This window comes from Parasteatoda tepidariorum, chromosome 6 (genome assembly GCF_982258835.1).
Source record: "Parasteatoda tepidariorum strain Cologne lab strain chromosome 6, Ptep-v5.0, whole genome shotgun sequence".
NCBI classification, from domain to species: Eukaryota; Metazoa; Arthropoda; class Arachnida; order Araneae; family Theridiidae; genus Parasteatoda; species Parasteatoda tepidariorum.
This window is the reverse complement of record NC_141760.1, coordinates 93,867,828-93,885,604: the sequence shown is the minus strand read 5'-3', so window position 1 is coordinate 93,885,604 and position 17,777 is coordinate 93,867,828. Positions and strand designations below refer to the sequence as shown.

The window sequence follows — 17,777 nt, the reverse complement described above, 5'->3', positions numbered from 1 at the left end:
AATAACTGAGCTATAAAAGACATCGGGATTTTAAAAGAAAAAAAATTCGCCGCAATAATTGCCGGAAAAAATTATCAAAACACTACAGATTATTTGTGATTTAATAGGCACGAGTTGTAAAGGACGTTAAAGTGAAGTTTCAAATGCGTGGTTTAGAATTTTTATTTATTAAAAAATATTAATTATATATTAAAAAATATTGAACCAATTACATTCCAATCAAATTTAACAAAAAAGAGGGACAAATGTACCGTATTGATTAATTAGTTTTCAGCAAATCTGAATTTGTCATATTTTTTTATATGCATAATATATTTTTATTTTTAAAAAATGCAAGAAGGAACATGATTTCTAGAGCGAACGATCCTCTGAACTTTCGTGATTTTCAATTTTTTTATCATCTTATTTAAAATTTTAGCTGAAGCCTACCATTATCATTTTTTTTTCAATGAGTATAGAAATTCACGAGCATTTCTATTTCCTCCGAAGAGCGAGAAAGACATCTCTTCAATATAATTCTCCAGAGAAAAAAAATCCTTCAAAAATTTATGCAGAAAGGAAAAAAAAATTATTTCCCTAAGGAAAAATCTTTCTGCAAGGACCCTGTAACGTTCTGTGACAATGTCTCCATGTCTCCGCGTTTCTGTCACGAGGTATTACAAGCGTATGTTTATATCATGAAATATTTGTTCTGAATATCAATTCCATCAAACATAGATCTGGAAGAACTGTAAGACAAAGCTTTTTGTCGATGGCATTATTCCAAAATAATCTTTCAACTATGACATAACACGAGAAATTATTCATTAGTGCTACGTAGAGTTAATCGAAAAAAAGCGAGGTATAAAAATGTGTCCAAGCAATTTTTGAAGGCATGACCATGAATACAATACAAGCAATCTGTTAAAACATCCAGAAATTGGCAAAGTCTCGTGTGTTTCATAAGTTATAACTGTCTTGTAACGTTTTTTTTATGGGGAAAAGAAATCTGACGGCGACACATTTATTTTACCTTGTAACTTGTTGAGCCGAATGTTTAAGTGAAAATTTGGCTTCAGAAAGCGTCACAGATTGCTATCTATCTCAGAAAATTTAAAAATGAGATTTGTTTAAGACGAATGCTATTTTTTCTATCATAAGTCGTACACAGATTTTAGCAACTAGAATAATTTGTATCTTAAAATAAATTAAAATTTTAAATAATGTCCAGAAACATAAGGCATTCTATAACGCTTTTTAAAGCTATTAACGCCATTCGGCTCAACTAATAGTGTCATTATCAAAGATTTTATTTTTTACACCATATAGGGAAAAATAGTTACAAGAATGCATTAACGGGAAAACTGAAAGTGACGTAATGTGGATATCTCTATCTTGATTGGTTTTTGAAACTTGGTATTTGTTTACGCCAGCAATTGTTTTTTTGTGTTCTACTTCGAGTAAACCAAGCCTCTTAGTGACACATTCTATATTCTTACTATTCCAATTCTTTCACTATATATTTCTTACTTAACACAAAGCCAGGCACGAAGCCATGTAGAACATTAACAAACTAATTATAAATCGAAGTTGCCAGGTGCGCATAAAATGCATAAACAAATAAAAATCTAAATTAAGTAAAAGACAGAGATTAGAAAGAATTATATTTCAATAAATTCGATGTGCGATACGGCAATGTATTTACTTAACTCCGCGTTAATTAACATTCGAGATTATGTGGGGAAACTTAGCACAACTTTAACTCACCATTTTGCTTATATACGATCAGCTTCCGCTGACGTCGTGGGTCACATGTGTGGGTATACGCGATCGTCTTGAAGTGCAAGTGCCCAATTTATGAGGCAAGCGTGATTTTACCAGCCAAATACAAGTTTCTTAATTTATACAGGAGGGGAAAGAAGGAAGAAAAAAAAAGGAAAAACGTTTTCGAAATTTGTCGAATCTCTAGTGAGGAAATCGGGAGAAAGACATTATTTGCAGGAGCGGACCGATATTAGGCATTTAGTTTGTAAAATATTCCTTTATTATTCTGAAATTCTACTGCGAATAGTAAAAAGAGAATGTCAACAAGTACAATATCTGACGATTCATAAAAATATAAAATATTGAAAATATTAAAAGATTCGAATAGGTTCGAATAGAAGAAATTTAATGAAATTCAGAACTCTGAGATTTGAATGCCAAAATTAGCATCTCACTTCCAGAGAGTTAAAGTTAATTTTTTTTTTACTTAGAGGCATTTTGTTATATTTTATTTTATTATCAATATTAACTATTATTTTGAGACAAGTTTAATCGGCAGATAAATTATCAATAAAAGCAACTGAGAAGCCATTAAATTATTTGATGAAATTATTTTATTATTTGATCTATTATTTTATTATTGAAGATTTAAATTATTTGATGAAAGAGCTTCTGTTCCATGCGAGTAACAAAAGTTCTTCCACCATTTAAAATAATTCCCTGATTTCAATGGACAACTGGTAACATTAGGAAATGCTTAAAGCTGGAAGATAGAGTTATTTATAAAAGATCTTAAGCTTACCAGAATTAAGTCCAATGACGAATCTACCAATGATCATCATTTCGTAGGAATTGGCTAATTTGCAGAATCCACAGAGGGCGGCAGCGACGAAGACGAAAACATTGTTCATCAAAAGACCACCCTTTCGTCCAAACTTTTCGGCGAGGTAGGCGGTGCCCAGGGCCCCAACCATTCCACCAAGGCAAAATATTGACACCATGATGGAGAAGATGAGGACAACTGTACTTTCGCTTGGCACTTCATTGTGTTTCTCATAATATGTCTGGTTTATGAATTTCTGTATAAGCTATTTGGAGGGAAAAATCTAGCTTAGTATTCAACACTTATAACGTATATCTACTGAAAAGTTTTATGAGAAATCATCTCAGATTAGTTGCGTAGGGCCCTCAAAAAGTACAAGTTGCAATAGTATGAATAAACCTGGTAGTTTGAAATACATCTGGCTGACCATAGCGTATACACTTGACCCGTCTCGAGTTGTTCAACCATTTACCATCGTCTAGTCTAGACGATGACAACTGGCTATACTAATGACGGGTAAACAAAGACATTTTAAAAAAGAACATGGAACGGGAAAAGCTACGATGTTCCCAAACGTCTTTAGGCTACGATGTTCCCAAACGTCCTTAGGCTACGATGTTCCCAAACGTCCTTAGGCTACAAGTTTCAGTGGGTAAATGAGGTACCACTATTACACAAACGCAATCACACCGCCACTGCCTTGCGTCTCAGGCTAAACCATGCGTGGCAGAGGTATCCGCTTAGCTATCACCTGTACCTTATTTGCTTATAGGTGTTACTCATTCTGTTCTACATTTTTTTTAAAAAGAACGCTCTTTCTTTTAATTGTTTTCAGCGTACTCAATTGGCTTTGGTAAACTGTTTAATGAGTTCTTTTACTGTATTATGAGTTCAACAAAGTAGAAATGATGCATAAATGTATGCAAATGTCATGAGATTCTTCAGCTAACTAAGTTCATAACGAATCTAAAAAGAGCTGTACTTGCGAATATAAACTTCATTTGTTTCCCAAACGATCAATATGTTTCGAGTGCTCATTCTCAAAACATTACGCTGATGATGTCCTCAAAGAATATCTGTTTTGTTCTGTATTTTTTTATTTATATGTTATTGTCTTGTGATGGTGACCGAGTTAAGAAGCTGACTTTTAGAAAGTTTGCTGGTAACCGAAAAAGGGAAAAAACTAAACACCTGATGGATTGATTCTTTGGAAAAAAGATCTTAAAACCATAGACATCAAAAGATGGACAAACTTGCTGTCGGATCGAGCCAGACATAAAAGACTTGTTAGTACTGATCTGGCCAGTATTACGCTGTCCTGCTGATGGAAGTCATTGTGTTAAGAATGAGTTATTTCTTACATCATCCATTGGGACATCATTATAATAGATTAATATGGTAGGAATAACCATATCAACATTATTCTTAAAAATCAACTCTTAAGTAGAGCTTCATATATCAGAATTAATGCCAAAATCTGGCTTAAGAGGGTTGCAAATAAAATGGCGTGCTACATTTACCACATGTATTAATACATTAAGTGATTTATGAACTACAGTGAGCAGCTGAACTATGAAACTCATATTAATTATGCAAAATAAATTACGTATTTTAAAACTGATTAATTCAACACTGACAAAAATTTTTGCTGGATCTAACATTTATTAGAAATAAACACAAACTAATAAAATCAAAAATAAAATTTTAATGTTTTAAAACGCAGGGATAATATTTCGAAAAGGGAGAAATTCAGGCAAAGGATTCAATTCAACAGAAATAGAACATAAGTTTAACAATATATTTTTGTTGTTTGGGTAGCGTGTTTAAGTCCGTGCAAGCCAATTAAGCTTATTTTTCTAACCTTTCTTTGGAACAAAAGGTATTGAAATATTATTTGATGAAAAACAACTCTTCTGACTGTGAACCGTGAGGTCTTTATTTCTTATCCAGTGAAGAAAAATACTAGGCATGTGTGGAGCGACAGCTTTGGGACTTCATGCTACTTCATCTAATCATTAACAATACACGTCTTGCGCGCTGAAGTGATGTATTCTCTAATATAAATATTATATATAAATACTTAAAAGTAAAATCTACTTACTGTTTGTGGTGCATTAACCACTCCTGTATTGTAACCATGCTGGAATGATGAGCCAAGAGCTGCTGCAGCAATTGCAAAAACTAAGTGACCAGTTAAACCCTAAAATAGATATTTTAAATTCTTAATTGATGCAAAAATTTAAATTTTCTTTTGAAATTCTTGTAAATCGGATGGTACAAAAGAATTGTACACAAATTTTTATCAAAGAAAAAAGTTAAATAGAAAATAAAAAATTTAAAAAATTTTTCGACCCGGGATTCTTTTTTTTAAATTTTTTAAGACAAAACCCAAATTTAAGATAGTTCAATTTTGTGAACCGTTTAGCATTGAAATTAACGTAAAATGTAGCAAAAGTGTTATTTCCCTAACTGAGATAAACTAGGGTAATACGATAAAGTCAAAATCATGTAAAAAAATGAATAGATATAATAAAAGACTTAAGCAATACTATTAAAAGTATTCACACTTAATCTTGAATATTCAGTGCTTAAGATGAATAAAGTTGAAGTTTTGTGACTTTAAAAACAAAGTAGTAAAGAAAAATTTAAAAAAGTCACTTTAATTTTTTTTCTGAGAAATTTTGGCAGAGAACCTTAGAATGAGATCCACAGTTAGGAGTTTACAATTTTAAGATTTAAATGTTCACATCTGCATCGATAACAAAAAAAAATAAAATCATTTTTAAAAAAATTTTAATATGACTTTCTCTGTATTTTGAAAAGCTTAAAGGGGAAAAAGTTAGATATCAGGAACTCTAGGGTAAATACATGCAGCTATGGTCATTTGATACACCAAAAAATATATACTTTTAAGCAGTGATTAATTCTTATTTACTGTTTTTACTAACTATTTAAATTGCATGCGATGCTCATAAGATTGATTTCAACGGTTTGTAATAGAACATAAATATTAAAGACGAAACAATAAAAAGGCACGTAAGGTGTAATTATTTACGATTAAATAGATAATAGATAATAGACAAAATTATTTGACCCGCGTTAGATAATTTTATCTCCTCGAAGTTTTGCGATTTTTAGTGTTGCATAATAACAAAATAAATATAATGAATTAAATGTAGCAATTGTTAACGTTTAACTACATAAGCATTGCAATTAAACAATAAAAACTTCTACAATATTGAATACACTATGTAAAAGTAACAATCATTAAAGTAATATTTAGGTGTTCTCAAAACATTGCTGATGATATACATTTTTGCACGAAACGTTTACATAGTGGAGTTGACAAACAGTTGGTTTAACAGTAAAATCAACAAAATCAACAAGCTGATTAAAATTTTCCATGTAAATTTAAATTTTATTCCTTCAATTTTCCCACCAAACAGAAACTAATAACTAATAGAAACTAATAATTTCAATTTCAGGCATTTCAAATTTGCACAAATTGTTTTGCAAAATCTCAAACTTAAAACATCTTCTGCCAGTGAATAATGCTTTTGCAATAAAAATAATGAATGCAAGATATTTTTTTTTACTTCCATTCGGAAAAACATTCTTCCAAAAATGGCACATCATATACATGATTAGCGAGACGCCATACATGATTATATTATGTTATATTGTTCTATGATTTCTCCATCATTTAAAGGGGTATATAGGTCATAAAACTAACAGTGTCTTTAGGGTTACGAAAACATCCTCATTTTTTAACTCCCTGATGTTTTTGGCATGAGCAAATTTAATTATTTCGGACTAGTTAAATTTTTCAATTGCAGCTATTTTAAGATCTAAACCAGTTAACTATAATTCTTTGTAAATGAAACATACCACCGCTGTTTAAAAAGATCGCTGATGGTATTTTTTATGCACTCTCCAACAAAAACAAGATGTTTTTCAGAAATGTCGCCGGATTATTCATTGGCCCAAATTTTCCACGCCTGCTTTAACCAAGAAAGAAAACTGGGACAAAGGAATTTAAAGGCATCAGTGTCGGAAATCTTAGAACTAGGGCGATCGATTTATTTTTCTTAACTCTTTGTATCCGAATAGAAAGAATAGTTATTTAGGTTATATATCCCTTGGGGAGCACATAAAATACATAACTAAAATTTTATAACAAACACAAACAACTAAGAACTATATTTTTACTTTGGTACAAAACGTATTTTTTCGATCGATTCTTTTATTATATGTGAAAGGAAGAAAAGCATTAAATTGCCTACATGTGAAAAAAAAATATTTCAGTAAATAAAACAATTCATGAGTTATAATAAATAAAATTTGCAAAAGTATCTTTTTTGACAATTAAAGATTGTATACAATATAGTGCATTTTAAATTTTAAGCAGGTTAAACTAAAGAAAGATGACGTTATGGGAAACTGCTCCTAGTTTACACAGACATTGCCATTAAGATAACCAAGAGAATTTTCGTGGTTTTCCCTCTCGCACATCGCAAACGTAAACTAACAGGGTCTCCCTATTTTAAAAAAAAAAAAAAATTGTTTCAACTGAAGTTCCCCGTTTAAGCTGGATGAACATATTATCGGATTACATAACTTTTTTTTCTGTCTTTTGAGTTTAAAGTTGCTGAGATATAACGAATAGATTTGAAAACTCAGTGGCGCGACAGCCCATAGAGGGCCAAGGCCTACTGTGCCCATCTCAGTTTTCTTGACCTTGGGCTCTGAGGTGCAGGAGCAGATGTTCCGGTCAGGTGGTCAGCCGAACGTGGTACCCCCGGTGTTTAGTTCCCACGCACTCATTGCTTGGTACTCATTTATAGAACCACTGAAGGGATGAAAGGCTGAGTCAACCTTGCCCCGCCCGAGGATCGAACCCAGGACATGTGACGTGAGCACGTCACAAGTCTGCACAGGTGTGCACGTGAGCACGAAGCGCTACCACTCAGCCACTGGGCGTCAAAGATAAGATTTAATTGCCTCAAATCATGAGTAAGTTATTACTTTATTAAAAACTTCATTCGCTTCAAAAATATACAACCTGGAAATAACAATCAACAGGTAGCTTCTGCGCCCAAAGATAAGACTTGTCAGGCGTAAATGAGAAAAAACGAAAGTGATTTGAAATATAAAACGAAATGTTACGATATTTTAAATCACTAGTTTCTTCTCATTGTCTTGAAAATGGGTGCTTGTTTTTGAGCACTTAAAACACATCGAATTATTTCAGTTTCATACATTTTTGACGGTAATGAAGTTTTTAATCAATCTTATACCGCTTGTTTCTTCAGATTATTTATTTAACATAAGTTTTTTACCAATGGTGAAAATATTCTTTATTAGTGATAATCTGAAATTTTAATTTAGTTATTTCGGTTGAAATTCACAAGACTGAAAATGCATAATTTCAACAAACAAGCAATGGAGAATTTTTCAGATAAGTTATTTTCAACTCATAAAACATAATCTGTGAAAGCATGCTGTTATTGGGGATTCGAGCATACTATACATTTTGCTATTCCCGATATTCAAATCTCCCGAATAAAGAGCTATAGGCTTTTAATAAAGAAAAAAAATCTCCAATTGTCGACTGGGCGTGAGTTAAGCCTCTCCTTTGCATTCGAGCTAACCGTGCAAGGTTTTTGAACGCGGACAAGATTTATTTCTTGATATTTGCTTTACGAATACCTTTAATTTTTGAGTTTGTTCAGCATGGCTAAAATAGAAGGTGAACGTTATCGGCTTAATTACTTATGTAAGTATTTAATGATTGCGATAAAATGATATAGCTGAAAAACGAAAATATAATACTCTGATACAACGATTTCCTGGCTATAGAATTTCTTTCTTTAAATAAAAAGAGCTGTGTACATTATCTAGTTAAATTTTTAAAAAAATTACAGGAAGATAAGTGACAATTTATTGGAGATTTGAATATGTGGTTTTATAAACTTAATATTAAAAGCAAATAACTGACAAAATTTTATGTTAATGTGATTTAATTTTTTTTATCTGGATACGAAAAATCTTTCAAAAAATTAAAAACACTGCAGTTATTTATCTTTTCTTCTTATAAAGTAGTAACTTCCGTAAAAAAACACTGCATTTCCTAAACGGAAAGAGGAGCGATAAAAATACAAAGAATCCCATAAATACATAATTATTTTCTCTAAAATGATTTAGTTTGTTTCATTTTAGAATAGTCGACTAAATATGAACAAATGCATATAAGATCTTGGTGCATAGAAAGCTACAAGCGTGTTTAGACTAACAGGTGAAGTCTAATAAATGACTTGGAACTGTTAAAATGTTAAACTACTGATATCATTACGATTTTAATATGACTTTTGAATTATTATTAAAGTTGATTCCTTCAAAAATTTAGATTGCAGCAGTGATAAATTAAAAAAGCTAACCATTTTTTCAAGATATTTTATAGTATTACCGGCGTTGAACAGCCGACACAATTCTGAGTTTACAGCTATCAATGTTCAACTCAGCAGCCTTGTAAATTTAATCCAAACCAGAAGACTCCTGGATCAAGCGTTGGGATAAATTAGCTTTAGTAGAGGACTTTTTTTGATAGAACTAACCGGCATTTGCGTTACATTGAGTGGAAAAACACGAAAACATTCCGTGGTTAGCCGATAACAAGAGGATTTTTATAAATGATCTGTCTACCACTCAGGATATTCGGTGTTAACCCTGTGATCAGCACGAGTAGAATTCGTATCGATCAGACAACGCTGAGATTCGAACCTGGCTCGGCTCCCAACTTAGAAGATAAGAGTGCTCAATATCCTGAGCGATTGTGACTATAAACTTCCCAGATTCTTATAAAAATTATACTTATTGAGTTAAGCTTAGCACAAATTTATGATGCTCCCAATACTTATTCCATTAGTTCCCTTGTCTTCTGGATTGGGTTCACAATTAGAAGGCTACGGAGATGCTCATTGGTAGACGTAAACTCAAAAATTGGGTCGGTTATTGACTGAAAATAAAATTTATGATATTCGCAAGTTCAAATGTCTATAAATTTGACCAGAGCTGATTTCGATCTGACCAGTTGTAACAGTTATCTGGTTTCATCAGAAATTCCTTAAAACTGGTTTAAGTTCTTAAAAATATTGAAATTTGAAAAGACTTTAAAAAAAAACTAAAAAGAAACTTTAATTGTAATATTAAGAAGCATTTGAGGAAATTCTTTTACAGTTGAAATTATTTTATCCTATAAGGCAGCTCTCATTTTCTGGATATTCTTGAAATACCGGCATATAGCAAATAAAACGAAAATAGATCTAATTTAAAGAGCAACTTGTTTTATTTAATGACCTTTTTATTTCTCAAAATTGCTTTCCTTAGATTAGAAAATGGAGTTAGAAAACAAACAGTTTACATTCCACAAAAATAAAAATTCTCATTGAACATATATCAACAAACTTAACCAGTTTTAAATCGAGAAACTGGTTTCTCAAAGGAAAATTTATTTAAAATAAAACTTTCTAATAAGTAGAACTGGAAATAAATGATTGCATTATTCATAAGAAACTTATTGAAGTTGGAAATGCCTTTCTGGGGGCTCGTCTCTTACGTCAGAGCTTTGTCCTCCAAAGAGACCACGTCTCCTCAAAAGCTTGTTTTGGCGAAGTCACTTACCTCGACGTAAATTAAAAAAAAATAAAAAAAAATAAATAAAAAAAATAAATTAAAAATATTTTGTGATTCTACTTATAAATGCTTAAGACGCTAGTTTTTTATGAGAAAAAAATATGAAAACATTACATAAGATTGACTTATTAGAAATTACTAGATAGTTTTTTTATAAATATTTCGTCAGAAATTGAAACAATATAAAATTGTTAAAAACTACTTCTGTTATCTATTATCAAGAAAATTTTTAAAGTTATGAATAAAAAAAACCTTAATATTCATGAAATATATTATAATTATACATTTGGAACCTCAAGATTTCAATTTGATCGTAAACGCAGGTTTTTAAGTAAATATTTTGATTTTTTATTTATTTATAAAATACACATTATTTAGATATTTATGAAATAATATATCGGGTAACTGCCCTCTGTGGCCTTGTTGGCGCAAGTACACTTTTTAGTCAAAATTTCAATGACAATTCCAAAGGTAGAATACTTTAATTTTTATTTTCTCAATTTTATTCTTCAAGAAGCTGAGAAATATTATGGACTTCTTGGCATAAGTTTAAAGACTTTAAAAAATAGAAAAAGGACCTAAGATGTTATCTGAATAGCCAATTCTGATTTTAAAAAAATACACTACAAGGGAATAACTGAATGAACATATTAGTCAACGATTAAAACTTATTGTTCTTTTCTACAACGCTCCACTTCTAAATAGTCCTGAACTGCAAGCTCTCCCGTTATCTCATTCTTCTACTTTGCAACATTTTTATGAATAACAGGGGCGAAATTCAAATCTAGCTAGAATTTAAAAACAGTTTTTATATAGTTTTCAATTTTTTTTACAAACAAGTATCATTACGAAACAGGCTACAAAAGTTATAACACCATAAAATATAACTCATTATTAAGTTTACAACGTTTTTAAAACTATATTAACCTTTATTCAGAAACAGAATATTTTAAATATTATATTAAAAACAATTTCGAATTCCGCCATTTATGGAATAATGTGCTGTAGAAGAATGTTTTTAGCACTACGAACTAAATATTGATTTAAATATTGTTACTTTACGAGAATACATTGTTTTATAATAACAGTTAGCACAATAACTTAACAAAAATAGCAGTCATGCGAAAACTCAATAAGTCTTTCAATATTATTAAGTCATTACATTACGATTAATAATGTTTCCAAGATTGATATATATCCTTACGTTAGAATATAGGAAATTCTCTATTTGTATTTTTTTAAAAATAACATTTTGCTCAAAAGCTCAATACTAATGGAGCAGAAAACTTTTGGAATAAAAAAAGTTTTGATTACTCTTGTTCCTCTCCCACCCCTAATATACTGAAAAGAATGAATCAGCTGGTTGCCCTAGGTGGCTAATTAAAAACAAACTTAAGAGATATTTAGCCATTTGTTTAATAAGCTTTTCCATTGTATCAATTTTTCGGTGGTCTTTGACTTTTACACTAAGCAATGATGAAGGTGGATTTCATCAGCATTCAATGGAAAATCAGTTTTTGTGGTTTTCTTATCTAACTCATTCATTGTCAATTTTAACTGCAAATAAAATCCAATTGAATGTAGACAGTAAAACACTTTTGGAACCACAATTATTTTCAAACGATTCCTCCCCGAGAAGCTTTAAATGTAATTAAGAACTATTTTTAATTTTAGTTTCCCCCTCTCCTTCAGAAATATGTTTTATTTTTGGCGGAAGTTATTTCTCAAACGCTACTGAACCGAACTGCTCTATTTAATAAGCCTAATGTCAAGGTTTCCTAAATAAACAATCAAAAACAAGGAAATAACTGATGAAATCGTTAATTTTACAAAATGGCAGACGATAGAAATAAATTCATTTATTCCCCGGATATTTCAGCTGGAAAAAAAATTGTTTTAAAGGTATATTTAAAACCGGTACTGCTGGATAATGTCACCCCGAATCGTTTAAACTTTTAAATTTAATTCTTTAACTTCGTACAAAAGTATTTTTGATGTATGGTTCGTAAAGCTTTTTACAAAACATTCATTGTTTATGCTGAATTAAATAAAAAGTGTTCTTATTAGAATAAATACTTTCACAAAGAAACTAATTAAAAAATTTTGTCAACTGGAATTAGATGTTTAAATATTTCATTTAAGACAAAGTATTTAAAAGTAATCGTGAAATTCAAAATGAGGTAGTAAAGAAAGTAGGTTTTTCAAACTTTTTAAAATAGACTTTTTTCGAAAATATTTCCAGAAATTATTTCAGAAGAGTAATAAATGGCACTGCGAAAAAATTGGAAATAATAAAATGAAATTTAAATTTTTTTTTTCTAAATTATTCTTTGATCACATTCTAGGAAAAACTTGATTACTGACTGGATTATGTAATAAGAATTGTTATGTCACGTGCCGATATGAAAACATTCAAACTTTCAGAAACTATTTTTTGATTTTAATCAGGCTATTTAAATCAGGACTTAAATCAGGCTATAAACCGTAAGCATGGGACATTAATTTATTTGATAAAGCCACTTTCTTTTTAATTTCCATATGCTTTAATTGATTCTCAAGCTTATTTTTCTCAGCATTATTAAACAAATTTTTATCAAAGCCAACTACAAGATATTCAGTTATTTATGTGTATAAGCTATTAGAGAAAATTAAATTGCATCGGAACACAGAGAAATATTGATTTAAATTTTTGTATTTTAAACATTTATTATTCTCTCCATCAAACTAATAATGAAGTTGATAATTTGCACATTCTACATTATATAGGATACAAATACAAAATATTTCTTATATCTTTTTTTATGAAATTTTCTAATATTCATTCTAATTCCTATATTTATTTTAATTTTAACTATGTATAAAAGAATAGTCCAATTTTCAACACAATTTTAACTTAGCTTTGATGAAAATAATTCAAAACCTGAATTTACCAAAACCACATTTTATCGTTGTTTTGACAACGTCTTTTCCAAATTATATAAAGTTGTTGCAACACACAACATGCATTGATTTACAAGATACGCATTCAATTTAATTATATTTTTCTATTTAATATAAATAACTGCAAAAGAAAAACTAAATACAAATTCTGAAAAATATTCACTATACACGACAAAATTTTAAAAATTGGCAGAAAATATTTCTTATTGACAAATACATGGTTCAAAGCTATATATGTGATTAAATTAAAATTGATTCGTTCCAAATAAGTTATTGGAGATAAGATTTAAAATTACAGAAAATTTTCATAACACATAATACTATAATGTATTAAGTAAAAATTTTACTACTCTTATCGAAATTTAGAATCTTTGTTAGATTACTTTTCATCATGCATCACAAATTAAATGTACCCAGATAGTTTTCTAAAAAAACTGAATTTAAGCATTTAATTGCAAACATTTTCAAAATCTAATAAAAAAAGGTTTATAATCCATTAATCCTTTGAATAGCATATTATATTTAACTCATTTGAAAACATACTTAATAAATAAAATTGCATCAAAATAATATTTAAACTTTTGAATATGATATAATAATTTCACTCACCTCGTGGCGTAAATGAACCATTAAAATCGATTTTTGTTGACAGTGTTTAAAATTCAAAAAAGTTACAACACTAACAATAAATAATTATTATATAAACAACAACACTGATGACAAATATTTTATGATTAAATTGCTAATGAAAGTGATGCAATGTTTATGTCCCAGCGAAAAAACTGATTTTAATGACAGATGTCAAAAACGTGCAATGCGTTAAGCCAGAGGCTGCCCCACATGTGAGATTCGATATCCCAGAATGCATAGCGAGCCGCACCTCTTATTTGGCCAATCAGGAGAAGAATCGTTGTACCACACCTGCGTGACGTGTAAGAAAGGTCATGAAAGGACTCACGTTTCAAACCGGCTCGTCTGCATGTCTGGATTTTTGAATTTCTAAATTTGAATTATTGCACAAAAAGTAGAATTTAATCTTAGAAGAATAGTTTTATTTATGGGAGGTTTATTCTTTGATATTTAGGCAAATGTTGGTTGTGTAATAAAGAGAGAAATATTCTTTTTGTGAAATATTTTCGTACAGGATAAGTTTCATAATAAAAAACTGATTATATTGATTTGAATTGCATTTGTATTTAATAGATGATTTATTATAATTTTTATTGGTATAATTTATCTGCGTTTGTATGAGTGGTTTAGTTGTAAAACTCGTTCACTATCCAAATTTTATTATTATTATTATTATTTTTTTTTTTTTAGTTATCAGCTGAATATTGTTCTTTGTACTGCATAAAACAAAAGGAAAATAATCAATAAATCGATAATAATAAACACTGCGTAATTATGAAAGACAAATGCCGTGACAATAAATTAAACTAAATTAATAATAACTTATTATTATATACATATTATATTATGCCTTCAATAAACATAAAATAACCACACACATGCACCAACTTTTTCTTTTTGTATTGTAGGTAATATTTTATAGAACAATGCAAGTATCTACTGTGTAGTTATTTTTCCAGATGATCACTCAAAATTTCTATGAGATTTCAAGATGAGAAGTCTAATATCAATAAGTCAGTAGAAAAGTTAAATTAGAAAATAAGCAAAATAAATGTGGGTGATGCTTAAAGATTTTTATAATTGCACGATTTGTATGATATTTTTTTTTATTATAGAAAAATTCATCCCTCCGAAATATTCCAGAAACTGTCTCATTTTTATAAGAGACAGCGCAGAACAAAATACATGTAAAATAAATAAAATTAAGTAACTAATCGGGAGTAACTTTCGCAATAAAATGTAAAATAAAGAAGGAAATTAAGTAAAAAAAAGAGAAAAAAAGCATGCTAAATATCTCGAAAAACTGTAGAAATATTTTGGCTCAAATTAATTTTTTATTTTCCTCTGATGAAAATGTTTTTTTGATTTTTTTTTCCTTTATTAAATTATTTATTTCTTATATTTTTGAATTAAAATTATCTTTTTTCTTTTTTTAAAAAAATGGAACAAAAAAGTTTCATTTATGCTTTTAAGTTTTTGTTCTACAAAATATGCCCTATTATAATAACAATAATGCTATCATGCCTTCTAATAGAATTGCCTTATACAATACATCCCACGTTCAAACTTTCATTTAACCGTAATTTTTTTGATGAGATTACGTAAATTCAAAACTTTTCCTTCTATTGTATGAGGTTGTTTCCTTTTCTTTCTTTTACGGGTCAAAGAACTTTTTTTTTCTTGTATTCTATAATTCAAATGTATATGACATCCATGATGACTTCTGGTGAATGCTTCATGTTTATGAAGCTGAAGAATGCTTCATGAATGCTATACAGAAACACATAAGCATTCATCATGTTTGATGAATGCTTGTGTGCTTCTATATTTTTTTCAAGTACATTCTGTACAGATATACTGGTTTAAAACGTTTTTTACGAGTGCTTTTCAAATTGGTGGTTATGATATCAAAAGTTTTATTTGCGAGTTTAATTTTTCCTTTGTTCATTAAGAAATAAATTATTTTTTGGTCCCCGGGTCTGATTGAAAAGAAATAAATATAAAAAATCAAGGGCTAAAATTTATTTCTTTTCCTTATAGTCTTTAGAACTGTAGGGAAAAAATACAAAATAAATTATTCTGGTTTTAATTATAATGGGGATTATGTAGGAATAAAAGGTAAAATAAATAATCTAGTCATAATTATAAAGAAATTTCTAAAAATAAGGAAAATATCAGGAATAAAACTCTTATAATTCCCTCCTCTCTGTCTGTAATTGTGTGGGCTTATGCTGACAAGAAAGTTTGTAGGGAAAGAAATTTTCAGCTTCTTATTTTTCAAAATGGTTTTTTATACGAAGAAATACCCATCACTAAATATGCTTAATGGAAATTATTATTTTCAATGCTTGCAAATATAAAGTATTAAATTGAAATTATATTTAATATTGTTTTTTAAGTTGGAATTAAAGTTATCTTTCAAATTACATTATAAATTATAAATGAAACTATTTTTTTCTATTAGATTACAAATTATTTTTCAAATCTTAAATACGCACATTTTTTTCTCAAGTTTTAAATAAATTTAACTTTTTCAAAGCGCATTTTTAGGTTAAAAATGAACCTAAGACTACAGTCTGTTAAGTAGTGCTATGCAACAATATTATGTAAAGTTAACTTTAATAGAAAATGTGAAAGCGCTCTCTTAATATTGAAACATTTTACATATTAAAAAATAAAATATGAAATAAATTTGCAAATTTAGTATTACTTTCAATCTAAATTAAAAGAGAGCCATATAGCCTTATTTTAATTTAGATTGAAATGAGGCTACTTAGCTTTTTTCCCCGTGCCGTAATAGCTTGCAAATTGTGCAAAATTACTTTAAATTAGGTGGCAACACCCCTGAAACCTCGTAGAATCTTTCAAAATGAATTAGCGGGGAAAAACTAAGTTAAAATAATCTACGATATATATTTTCATGTCATTGCATCGCATTATCAAATTGATTGCAGGTAAAACCTGATTGATGAGCAGATGTCAGCCAACACGTTGAAGAAAGCATTAAGTAATCGTTATATATTTAGAGATCGATTGAGCGACGATAGGACAAAACGATCAACCTTGATACACTTCCTCTAGAGTCACTCAAATGAGAGGCGACCCTAATTACAAGTCTCGTTCTAATGGTTAGTAACAAAATTTGCCCTGTATACTGCTTGCGATGACATTCTCCGCTAATTTTAGCTTTATTGGGAAAAAATGCACTTAAAATACGCCAGTAAAATTCCGATTTACATTAATAATATATATTTTTTACCCAATTGGCCTCTCTGAACTCACGCTACGTGAAAGTTGGCTTTTGTTGTTGTTTATATGGGTTTATTAACTGTTTACGAACCTGTCTTTGTCTGGGAAAAGGGAATATGGATTTTAGCTATCGTCTATTGCTTCTACCAGCCCTCGTCATTTCAAATATATATTCGTCAGGTGTTTATTTTTGACATCAAAATATGGGTAATTGCAATCTGGAAAACATGGTTCCACAAGTTAAGTTAAGAGAGCAGAACAAAGATTGGGCTAATGTTAATCTCACTTTTTGCGTATTTCACCATATTTTTGAAAGGTTTTAAGTGAAACAAAAAATGTTGGCAAACAATTATGAAATTCATTGATTCAAGGATAATTCCACGTAAAAAAATAAATTAGAATAATTATTTACTATTATGTTTAAAAATGGTCGGAAAGAAAAGTGTAAAGTATTTAAGCATACAATTTTTTTCAATTTTTAAATATTAATAATAAACCGTAATATGAGCGAATTCGGTTGATTTTTTTTAAGTAACAAAATTAAAAATAAACATGTTTTTAAATTTTTATTAGTCCGTTTGCATTTTTCGTGCATTTTTGTGTCTGATTTTGTGACTTAAAACAACTTCTGCACCAACGAATTAGCATATTTGAGATCCCCCTTTTTAACATCTTAGATTAGCACTTAGTTCTTGAAAAA

At 29.5% G+C, this 17,777-nt stretch overlaps 1 protein-coding gene across 3 annotated transcripts in view; it reads right to left on the bottom strand.

The window, feature by feature from the left end:
• Positions 1–17,777, bottom strand: part of LOC107457369 (solute carrier family 2, facilitated glucose transporter member 1) — a 64,428-nt gene that overhangs the window by 16,498 nt on the left and 30,153 nt on the right. For 2 of the 3 annotated variants that reach the window (XM_087166193.1, XM_043045334.3), the window contains exons 2-3: positions 4,668–4,766; positions 2,546–2,831 (exon numbers count right to left, since the gene is read on the bottom strand). In XM_087166193.1, coding sequence (XP_087022319.1) covers positions 2,546–2,831; positions 4,668–4,766 — 385 coding nt within the window. Of the gene's footprint in view, positions 1–2,545; positions 2,832–4,667; positions 4,767–13,807; positions 14,176–17,777 lie in introns of those variants that run through there. The other variant, XM_016075523.4, reaches the window with a different exon arrangement.